This window comes from Lycium barbarum, chromosome 5 (genome assembly GCF_019175385.1).
Source record: "Lycium barbarum isolate Lr01 chromosome 5, ASM1917538v2, whole genome shotgun sequence".
Classification (NCBI taxonomy): Eukaryota; Viridiplantae; Streptophyta; class Magnoliopsida; order Solanales; family Solanaceae; genus Lycium; species Lycium barbarum.
This window is the reverse complement of record NC_083341.1, coordinates 10,739,105-10,751,180: the sequence shown is the minus strand read 5'-3', so window position 1 is coordinate 10,751,180 and position 12,076 is coordinate 10,739,105. Positions and strand designations below refer to the sequence as shown.

General features: G+C 34.8%; 1 protein-coding gene across 1 annotated transcript; it reads left to right on the top strand.

Annotated features, from left to right (window-relative positions):
* The first annotated feature begins 1,892 nt into the window (after positions 1 to 1,892).
* On the top strand, positions 1,893 to 4,617 carry LOC132640420 (dehydration-responsive element-binding protein 2A-like). The gene is made up of 2 exons (XM_060357012.1): positions 1,893 to 2,121; positions 3,032 to 4,617. The coding sequence occupies exon 2, from the start codon at positions 3,037 to 3,039 to the stop codon at positions 4,135 to 4,137; it is 1,101 nt and encodes a 366-aa protein (XP_060212995.1). The 5' UTR covers positions 1,893 to 2,121; positions 3,032 to 3,036; the 3' UTR covers positions 4,138 to 4,617.
* The last annotated feature ends 7,459 nt before the right edge of the window (positions 4,618 to 12,076 follow it).

Below are 12,076 nucleotides of genomic sequence, written 5' to 3'. Positions count from 1 at the left end.
ATAAAAATTAAAGATCAATAATTTAGTATTCCTTAGATTAGTATTGCTTATAAGTAATATGATATTTATAATCCATCGACAGGATGGGTTAAGAGTCAAAAATTAAAGACCAACGCCTTTGAAGGGGAATCCGCGTAAAAAAAAAAAAATGATCCTCAACAAAAAGAGTACGTATATGCATCAGCCAGCACGTATTGGCCACTTGAAAAAAGAGGCTGCTAAGGCTTTCCAAGTGTTTAAAAGGGGAAAGTCGTCATCCATTGCGCCGTAATGTTTAGCAAGTACTCAGCTATGCTTTGACGAACGTACGCCTTGGACCTATTAATTAATTAAAATAAAGTAAGCCGAAAGCGTGGTCACTGATGACATCCTATCTAATGCATTGCAAATTGATAAGTGTAAGACATGCAGAGACATGGATATCGTATCTTTTTGTTAGTCCCCACTTAATCCTTAAGAAGAATCACACTGTTACCTTTTCTTTCAGAGGCGGAGTCAGAATTAAATAAAGTATATGAAATTGTGTAGTCACAAATTAATATTATGATTCATGTGAATTTATAACTAGGCCTCTAGATTATCTCTTATTTCCATCTTCATTTGTTTTGTTGATATTTGTTATCTTATGTTCAGACTAATTTGATTCATGTTGCTCATAAGATTCTTAGAGCGTGAAGCGTCTTTTTATCTATTTTTTTTATATTCAAGATTCGAACAAAAAACCCTCTGATTATACGATTTTTCACACTTAATCAACATTTTGAGAACTAGTGAGGATTGTTAATGGAAGCTAACAAAGCTATTATTATAATTATTCAAAGGAAGGCAAATCAAAATATATACTGGCTTGTTGTTAAAGAATAATTCAAATTGTAGGAAATTAAATTTGTTTAGAATATAATATTTATTTAATTCATGCTTAAATAGGATTTTTAGTTGAATATAGGAATAGGTTTTCTAAAATTCATAGCTAAATTAGGTTTTGAATTATGATAAATAGAGGTGGTGCTACTACCTAAGATCCAAAAAAAAAAAAAAAAAATCAATTTCTAACTTTGCATTTTACTTTAAAATTTGAGAAAATAAAAAAGAGAAAATAACCCTCCATGACTATTTAGGAAAAATAATTACCTAAAATATCTCATGTTTATACAATCACCCGAAATGGCTCAATTTGTACCCTTCACTTCAAAAACATATTGTATATTTGATTCGTCACTACAATTGAAAAAATATTGTATATTATTGTATACAATTGAATTTTCTTGGATATAAACACCTCATATATACTGTTATACACTCTATACACTTTTATACAAGGTTGATACATTATCTACTTCATATGTATAAAATTGTATATTGTATATTGTGAAAAAGCGAGATGTAATTTAAAAATATGACTATGCAAATATAATTTTTTTTGTTAAATTGTACATTTTTAAAATTTCCCCATAAAAAAAGGCATACGTGATTAGGAAGTCATCACTACTTGGGCTCGTCAACTTGCAACGGTTGGCTCCTGGAAAGTGGCAGCAGTCTCTGAAACAAACTAGATAAATCACGAACTTTATGGCATAGTAGTAAATATTCCCAAAGTCAAAGGTCAAAGATAAAAAAACAAAACTGGATTTCTTCATCACTAAGAAAAGTGAAAACGAGACATTCGTGAACTTTCTACTGACACGTGTCATCAACCACGGTAGTCAAAGAGCCACGGACTCAATCTTAATCTGTCCACGTCACCACACTTAGAAACACTAGATATTTAACACTACGGACTCAATCTTAATCTGTCCACGTCGCCACACTTAGAAACACTAGATATTTAACATTAAAAAATCATTTAAAAATATCTAAAAAGAAGTCTATAAATACCTCTTCACAATCCCCTCTATCTTGGTTTTCAGTTTCTCTTCGTGTAACAAACTTATCCAAGAAAAAAAAATCACTCTCAAAAAAATACTATACTAAACCAAAAAAATTGATCTGTTTAACTATCAAATTCAATTTTAAATCAAAGAAGGAGAAATTAGTGTTTCTTGAAGCAAAGAAAAAAAAGAAGCAATTGTTGATTGTAGAGATTCTTCAAAAGGAGGTCAATTTTGGAACAATATTTGTGAGGTGAGTTGATTTTATCCTTTATATTTATGTGATTTGCAATTAAAATTTGTTTTGGTTGGTTGAATATGTTTGATTTTTGTTAAAGTTTTTGAGTGTTTATCGAAGTTTGGTTGAATTTGTCAGTTGTTGGTATTTTCAACCAGAAGTTGATAAGGTGAAAGAATGATAATATTGCTGATTAGGGTTTTTTACAAAAAATATACAACCCAACATTGTATATTACACCTACGTGGCCATATTTTCAGTTTACATTCGCATAGCCAACTTTTTTTTCCTCCAAAACAGTGCTTATACACAGTATGCATCATTATACTCTTGCTGTAAACGATGTGTTCACCTTGTATAAAAGTGTATAATACTCCGTATATAAGAGGTTTTTAAGGAAAAACTGGGCTAAACCGGGAAATTAAGGAAAAATTGGGCTAAATCGGGTAAATATTCTCTCTCAGTAGACATGCTTAATTTTCCCTTTTATTTTTTCAGTTTACATTCGCATAACCAACTTTTTTTTCTCCATAACAGTGCTTATACATCATTGTACCCTTGCTGTAAACGATGTGTTCACCTTGTATAAATGTGTATAATACTCCGTATATAAGGAAAAATTGGGCTGAATCGGGTAAATATTTTTTCCCAGTAGACATAGAGGGTAATTTTCCCTTTTTAATAATTGGTGGAATTTCCATTGTTTTTTGATGTTTCGTGTTGAATTTGTAAGTATGGTGCAAAACTCGATTTTTGCTTGAAAGCAATTGGTTACTTGGTGGCAAAGGCAAGGGTTCTTTTATTTTTGGGTTCCTTGTAGAGGAAGGAAATATTTTTATATTTTACTTGCTTGCAAAGGCTTTTGCTTCTTGTTTTGTCTATAATATTATCATATCTGACGTTTTATCATCTGCCTTGTTTACAGAAATAATGGCTATACTTGATCAAGCTTCAAATATGATTTCTATACCTATGGATTATACAAGAAAAAGGAAATCAAGGAGTAGAAAAGATGCGCCGAAGAATGTAGCAGAGACAATTGCAAAGTGGAAAGAAGTCAATGAGAAATTAAACTCTAGTGTGCGTAAAGCTCCTGCTAAAGGGTCAAAGAAGGGGTGTATGAAAGGTAAAGGAGGACCCGAAAACGGGAGATGTAAATACAGAGGTGTTAGGCAAAGGACATGGGGTAAATGGGTTGCTGAGATTAGGGAGCCACATAGAGGAAATAGGCTTTGGTTGGGTACATTTCAAACGGCGATCGATGCTGCTCTTGCTTATGATGAAGCTGCTAGAGCAATGTATGGTCCATGTGCAAGGCTGAATCTCCCGAATTACACTTCATCGAAAGAGTCTGTTACTGATGATTCTTCGTTGCCAACGATATCTCAATCTGACTCCACGACAGCCTCAAGTTTCTCTGAGGTATGCCCTGCTGATGACAAGAGAGGAAGAAGTGAATCAAGAGTTGAATATACTAGGATTTGTTCTTCTGAAGCTGGAACACCTCTGAGCTCAGTGATGGAGGAAGCGAAAGACGAGGCTAAGGGGGCGTTAGATACAAGAGAGGTTCGTGAAATTAAAGAAGAGCCTGTCACCTTTGATTATGATGTACAGAAGAGTGGACAAGATAATCTAGAGAACTTTGGTTGGGATGATGAGATGTTTGATGTAGATGTACTATTAAGCATGTTGGGTTCTACTCCCCTCAATGCCTCGGCTCCTAATCAAGATGGTTCTTTTCCTCCTAAACAAGAGCAGTACGCCTATGATCCCTCATATCGAATGCAGAGTGCTGCCTATGACAATAATCAGTTCCCATATCAATCATATCAGTTGGAGGATGCAGATAATCAGTTCTCAAATCCATCATATCAGTTGGAAAACGCAGATGGTAAAACGTTTGAAGGTTTGCAGCAAATGGATCAGCAAGCACCTAATGCGGTTGATTACGATTTTGATTTTCTGAAACCAGGCCGACAGGAGGACTTCAACTTCTGCTTGGATGAGTTGGGCCTCCTTGACTTCCAATGAAGATTTCAGAGTTCGATATAATGACTTAATGACTTCACGCAGACAGACGGGATGTACTGTTAGGAACAGGATGTTGCTGTTGGTTTATTGCAGAATTTATGCAATGATCACAGCTTTCTGAATGTGTACTTGTTAGTTCAATTTTTTGATTCAAGGAAAAGGGGGAAAAAAAAATAGGATATGAGCAGAAGAGTTTTTGTGTTCTTTGATTCTTTTTTTCACTTTTGCTTTTGAGGAACTATGTTTGTTCGTTCCCTTTCTTCCAATGGATGGCTGATTCTTGGTAAGTTTTTGGATGAGAGAATTCAGCTACTGTTGAATCAAACAAATGTTCTGTACAGCTTTTGACATTAAGTAGTCAGTTTGCTAACATTTGCAAGGTCTCGGTCTTCTTACATTGATAGTAAGAGAGAAGACTTATCTTTCTGTAATCACTCATACTAATATGAAGTTCATAGTTATGCCTGTTTGGCTTTCTAATACTGTATGTTCTTGTCTTCAATGCAGTGTATATTTTGTTATATTCTTCCTTATACTGTTCTGACCTAGTCTCTGGCTGGTTCGCCGTGCGTGGCATATGTTTGATCCTCAATATAGGATCACCGCATAACCAGATTGTGAAAATTTGACCGGATTCTGGTTAACATTGTTATCTTTTGAACGAGACTTAGGCATGACTTCTATATGATTATCCATGTATGGGAATTTTAACAATTCCAGTCTGTCGGTGGGTTTGTTCTAGCTAGTGGCAAGGTATTGGACTCCGGTGTTCTAATCACACTGGATGTTCTTCAATCAACTATCGAAGCTTTATTACTTAATTTCTTCTACTAACTTATACCTCCACCATCTTCCTTTATGTAAGTTTGAGGTTGGTTCACATCACATATGGCGAATGATTCAGATGTACAATACACAACCAAGGTGAGAACGTACCATCATAATAAGGTATGTGATTCGTGTACTGTAGCTTTTGAACTTGTGTTTCAGCAATCTGTTGCCACTGGCATGCCCTTAATTTGTTCATTCGTATAGATTTTCTTCTCATACTGTAACCCAAAATGGAGCAAAGCACTGAAGAGGCTAGAGAAGACTAGCAGGATGAAGATGGTGATATTGATATGTGCACTGTTACTTCTGCCAATTGGTCCTCGTCTTCAGGAAGAAGGAACGATACTGTAAGGTCCCTGATACTAATCTTAAAGATAAATTGTGCGTGCTCTTAGAGAAGTGCTTTCGAATTTTTGTGGAATTTATGTTGCAGAATATATGGTTTACTTGATTCTTCAGCCTAATGGCAGACTGCTGAATTAGTCATTCTTGGCAAGCTAATTGAAATTATTTCCTGTTCAAGTCAATTTGGCCCTTTTACTCTGAGGCCAACATTTCACATTCGGCACAGAGAGATGAATGAAGTTTCTCTGCCAGTCTACTATATAGATGGTAGATAGACTTGTAAAGGTCAAGTTTTAAGCAGCAGATGATATTATCCCCGAATTTCCATGTCATGCGTGTCTTAGACTGTCTACAAAAGATGTTATTGGTACTTTCCTAACCTAGTGTTCTTCTCGTAGACTATACTTCCAATCACTAGGAAGACAAGATTGGAAGCTTTGGTCTTGCGGCAATTCCCAGGGGATGAGAGATTGTAACACTAGATGAAGGGAACAATCCAAGAAGCTATTGATGTGGAAAGGTTCTAATGAAAGTGATATATTGTCTTCGGATTTTGCTTTGCTAGTATATTGATTTGGAGCAATTTTAGGGCGTTCAGACTCAGCATCAGCGAGGCTAACATCAGTTGATGACCTATTAATCTAGCGAGAAACCAGGTGGAAGAAGAGAACCAAAGGTCGTAAAATCTCGCTTTTCATTGGAAAGCTAGAAGGATAAACTTTATGGATGGAACCCCAACATTCATCGATGCGGACATACCCAAGAAAAGGGAAGGAGGGATTAAACATAATGAAGAAACAAACTGGTCTCTATGGAAAGCTGAATCTGTAATCATAAGTGTGTAAGGTTGAAAGCTTAAGCTCCGAAATCAAAGGCGTGTACTAGGGGAATATCACAGGATTTGGATCTCATGTTGATTACCTTAGGGGTCATTCATCCTCGGTCAATTAGAACAGCTTGATCTAGCTAGTACTTCAATGAAAGTAAGTTGTAACGAGTCTAGTCCCTTGTCTTTGTTCCGCTAAAGTAGAGACCCTCACACGGGTTCATGAATACCATCAGTGTCTATTGGAAGAGGAGCAATTGAAGGCAATAACAAGTACAGAAGTTTCCATCAATGAGGTAAGGATTATCTAGCACCAAATCATCCAAAGTAAACACAGTCTGGGCTTCTGATTATCCAGTTACAGAAGTGAGTTCACAGGATTTTCGCGTCTCTTTAAGATTGCAGTTGCTGGTAGATATTTGGGAGTCTGTTCTATCTAATCATCGGCGACTTTTTTTTGTACAAATAAAAATAGAGAATGGCTACCAATTCATCCTTTCCTAGAGATATTTGAGAGGTTCTATGGGCGGGCAAAGGATAGTGAAGTCGTAGTGCCCAGTGGCAAAGCCACCTTATGCTAAGGGGTGTCAATTGACATTCCTTCGCCAGAAATTACACTGTTTAGCTAGGTTAAATTTTAGTTTTATGTACATATACTGTTATGTCGACTCCCCTTAAATTTTAGTTTTATGTACATATACTGTATGTCGACTCCCCTTATTTTCTGGGTGTGTATTCTTTTTATATTTTGGCACCTCTTACTAAATTCTTTTTATTGGTCTACCACGAGAAAGCTACAGGAGTAACTCTCTTATACCTGATGAGGGACAACAATGACCTCGATATTTACCAGACAATTTTAGAATTTTAAGTCAAATAAGATACTTCTTTCATCTTTTGTGACGATGCATGCTGACATAGAAATTAAATCTGTATTGTTCAAAAATATTCAACCATCTACATGTGGTTTGATTGATTGACTCTTTGGAATACCTAGTTTATTCATTGAATCTCTTGACTTCTGAATTTGAGCTATAAATTCTTGCTTGGATTTCGAAAGAATTCCTTATATATCTAGCTTTATGGAGTGGATCCTCAAGGTCTCCTTTCAAGTTTATCTTCTAGCACTTATTTGTGTATATCATTTCTTACATCGTCGAGTTAAATTCGTCTACAAGAAGCTACTCTTCGTCAAAAACTGATATGGTAAACCTGGAACCATAGTAATAACTTGTTACAACGAGTACAGGATAAAATTCTTTATAGTGTTACTGAAAACTAATATTCAGTTTCCCTTGAACTTATAAGTGAAGGTGAAAAGATAACGTTGTATGTGTTACTCTCAAGTCAAGGAATGAACAAAACAACAAAGTTGTATTAATCTTTGTTTTGTATGGCTCCAAGTTGTTGCATGGCAATTCCGGGGCATATAGATTGGTCATTTGGCCTTTATCGATCGAGCAAACCTGTAAACAGTTGTAGTCGTTTGCATAACTTTCCTCCTAGATTAAGGGAATAAGATATCGTATCAATTTTGAGAAGCAGTCAAAGTGTTAATTAGTTTAGTTCAGATTTGAGTAGGCTCATAAGCAAGGTAGGCACACATGATAATTTGAAATGTGCAAGCTGCACTCGATAATTTGATGCACAATCACATGACTGCCAGTCTAGCCAACCTAGATGTTGTTACCCAAGCTGGATTGGCTAGAATTGGTAAAGTAGATTGATTCGGTTCGGATTATTGGGCTGACGAAGAGTTTTATTTGGGGTCCAGACCAATAGCGGCTGGTTAAAAAAGGATTGTGTTAGAAACAAGAGTTCTATGTGTATTGTGCTGCAGATTTGGCTCAGTCTAACCCCTCATCTCTTTTCTATGTTCTAGTGTCTCGTCTAGGCTGGCCATAAATACCGAAAATCGAAAAATCGAATCGAATCGAATCGAACCGAAACTTCAACAAACCGAACCGAACCGAACTAGTTTGGTTCGGTGTTTGGTGTCCACCGTAAAAAAACCGAAACCGAAATAGCCGAACCGAAGTTTGATAAAACCGAACCGAAAAATCAAACGCGCACCGAAATTTAATATATTACCCAAAAAAAAAAATTAAAATAGTCCAGGCCCATTAAGTTTAAAGTAAAAAAAAATCTAATTGTAATAAGTCCTCTTTTGCATTTGTATCCCTAATTTTTCACTTCAATTGAGAAAATCAAATATCCTTAACAAAGAAAGGTAACTAGGATGTGTCTTTAGGATTAATGTATGTCCTTTATGTGTTTTCTTAATTATTCTTACGGTATGTATATAACACCTAGTAATCTTATATCATGATTATAGTTTTCTGTTCTTGTGTATCCTGTTTGTTTGATTTTGATTTCAATTTATCAGTTTTATGTTTTATTGCTTTTGAGAATATGAATTAGTGTCAATGAAATCGCTTCTAATATTATATCAAAAAAATCGAATTGAAAAAACCGAAACCGAACCGAACCGAACTTTAAAAAATCGAAACCGAAAGAACCGAACCGAACTAGTTTGGTTCGGTGTTCGGTGTCCACCTTCAAAAAACCGAACTCGAAATAGCCAAACCGAAGTTTGATAAAATCGAACCGAAAAACCGAACGTCCACGCTCTTTCCTCCTTCTGGTTACTCTTTTATCCTTTATTCTCAGTTTTCGTTCTTAGCTAGTGTTTGCTATTATTTTGCTGTTTCATTTCTCAGTTGTAATTTTTGGTACAATAAATATAATATACATCACTACATCAGTGTTTGTGTTCGAATTGGCTTGTTACGTTAAAATACACCTAAACAAATGCAATGGTTTTATTTTGTCCTTTCGATTTCAATGCTCACAGAGAAAAGACTTATTCTAGAGAATGCTTGCACTTAACTGATGAACATTCATTATGAATAAGAGAATGCTTGCACTTAACTGATGAACATTCATTATGGCGGCGCTCTGTCCCAATTTATGTGGTACTTTTCGCTTCTCGAGATTTAAACTGCATGAACTTTGACCAATATTTTAAGATGTATTTTTTCACCAAATTGATATGAGAAAAGTTGCAATTTATAGTATTTTTCATGTAGTTTTCAAATATATAAATTTTAATGTTAAAATATTGAATTTATCTAATGCAATTTAGCTTTAAAGTTTAGTCAAATTGACTCTCCAAAAGCGAAAAGTGATACATACATTGGGATGGAGGGAGTAGCATTTTAATTTCTGCTAATATATTTTAAGATGTATTTTTTCACCAAATTGATATGAGAAAAGTTGCAATTTATAGTATTTTTCATGTAGTTTTCAAATATATAAATTTTAATGTTAAAATATTGAATTTATCTAATCCAATTTAGCTTTAAAGTTTAGTTAAATTGACTCTCCAAAAGTGAAAAGTGATACATAAATTGGGATGGAGGGAGTAGCATTTTAATTTCTTCTAATAGATAGTTCTGTATCTTCTAGCTGTATAGAGGCAACATGACTTATTCTGGAGAATGCTAGCACTTAACTAATAACATTGAAAATGGCGCGAAAGATCGTATTAGGCTGCCATCAGTGATATAAAATATAGTTTCTAATTTTCGTGAAAGTTCTTTTTTTTCTCTTTGCAGAGAAGGGTACCCACAAACAACATTATTGAAACAAATACTTAAAAGTAATACACATAAATTAGACTACTAGTATACATTTGATTGAGACTACATACCTTCACAGGAATATGTCAGAAGCGGTGGTGAGATAATTTCATAAATTTCGTCATAACTATGAGATACTTATGCAATTAGAAATTTAAAATACGTAGAGATGAAAAAGATGCAATATGCAACATTTTTTTGCGCGGATTGCCCTTCTTTTGGGGTCTTCTTTAAATTTTGCCCCCCATATTGCTGGTCTTTAATTTTTACCCTTCGCGTTGCAATCCTGAGCTTCGCGCAGAAATCATGAGGTTCTGGATTCGAACACCGCTCAAGCATAAATTAAAAAAAAAAAATCTCAAGGCAAAGTTTGGGTCGCGTGTATGCCGGACCCGGCATACACTTGTTAAGGAATAACCAAAGTTATGTCGGACCCGACATACTCATGCCTTATGGGCAGACTTGGCATAAGTATGTCGGGTCCGACATAACTTTGGTTATTCCTTAACAAGTGTATGCCGGGTCCGCCATACTTATGGGCAAACTTTTAGTTAAGCCTTAACTAAAAGTCTTTTCCTAGTTATGCCTTATGGGGCAGCTTATAGTTAAGGCATAACTAAAAGTATGCCCCATAAAGCATCTTTTTTCCTTAAGACATAGACTGTCTTATAAGGCAAATTTTTAGTTATGCCTTAAGGAAAAGTTCCGCCTTATGGGGCATACTTTTAGTTATGTCTTATGGGGCACACTTTTAGTTAAGGCATAACTAAAAGTTTATCTTGAAAAGTTTAAAAAAAAATCTATATATATATATGCTTCAAGGCAAAGTCTGCCCCCATCGGTGGACTTTTGGTTAAACATAACTAAAATTCTGTCGGTGGGGGCATAGCGAAATTCAAACTCTGCCTTGCGAATTTTTTTAAAATTTTTGACTGAGTGGGGATTCGAACCTGGAACCCATGAATTTTAGCCGAAGGACAAAATTTAAAGATTACAAATATGAGGGGCAAAATTTAAAAACCACCCCAAAAGAAGGGCAATTCTGCGAATGGCCCATATGCAATGACGTTGTCTTCTTGGTAAGTCAAGAATGGGCCCTTTTGTTAGAGGCCTCAACGTTTGGGATGGAGTCTTTGCACGTATTGTCCTTAAACCCATTGGTCTTTAATTTTTGGCCCTCATAATTGTGGTGTTTAATTTTTTTTCGTTGTTTATTTAATGAAAATATTCAAACCTGTTTCATTTGGCATAAGTTCTGTAACTTTTTATCTTCGGAAAGTAAAAAGTGTCTCACTAGGCACAAGTTTTGTAGAATTATGCAGCATATGTTGTGATTATTTTCAGATTATATTGAGTGTTGAAAGTTTTATCTTTTTCGGCATAACTAGTGTGGATGTTATGATATAGGTCCCGAATGTGAAACTTTGCAGAGCGAAATCTAAAGACCACAAATTTGAGGCGTAAAAATTAAAGACTACCCCGAAATAGGGATATTCATGTGAACGGTCCTTGGGAATATGTACAGCTGGGCCAATTAGTTTCCCAACATGACAGATATATGCAACATATACACTATCAATGTATATGTTGTATGTATATATTGTGTATAGATATTTATATTATATGTATATTTTAATATAAGTATACACAATTTATACATATTGTATATGCTTTGTAAAGTAGTTGGCCGAAGTGTTTAGGGCCGTAATTATCAACTTTTACCTACTAAAATAAAAATCTCTGGGGCACTTTTGAGTTGAAAAAAAAAAAAAAAAGTGGAAGTTCATCTATTCTTCTTTATATTCAGCAAACAAACTAAGGTTTGAAATGATTGTGTTCTAGACGATCTGTGAAGAAAAAAATGACAAAAAAGTGGAAATGAATTCAGCATCATCATATTGAAAGTCAGTATTACCGTGCGTTAAGAAATTAAAAGTATTCTTGTTAACCAGTCTTAATCGGACTAAGGAAGGTCCAAATTAATGGTAAAAACGTTACCCGTTAGGTTGTCTAATGATGTAAGAACATATATTGATAGGATCATTATTTTAGTGACTTTATAGAGAAACACATGATGGGAAACTCGTTTCTCTTTTTATTGCCCTTTGCATCGCGCAAACCTGACTCAGTAAATTTCGAATATCAGATAGTTAAATAAATAAATAGAAATGTTAGAATATTATGTAAATATTTAGTTACCATCTTTATTGATGTAAATATATTAGAAGAATATTTAGTTACCATTATGGTTAGGTGTATATTTAGTTACCTTCATTATAGCCTAGAATCTTTGTAT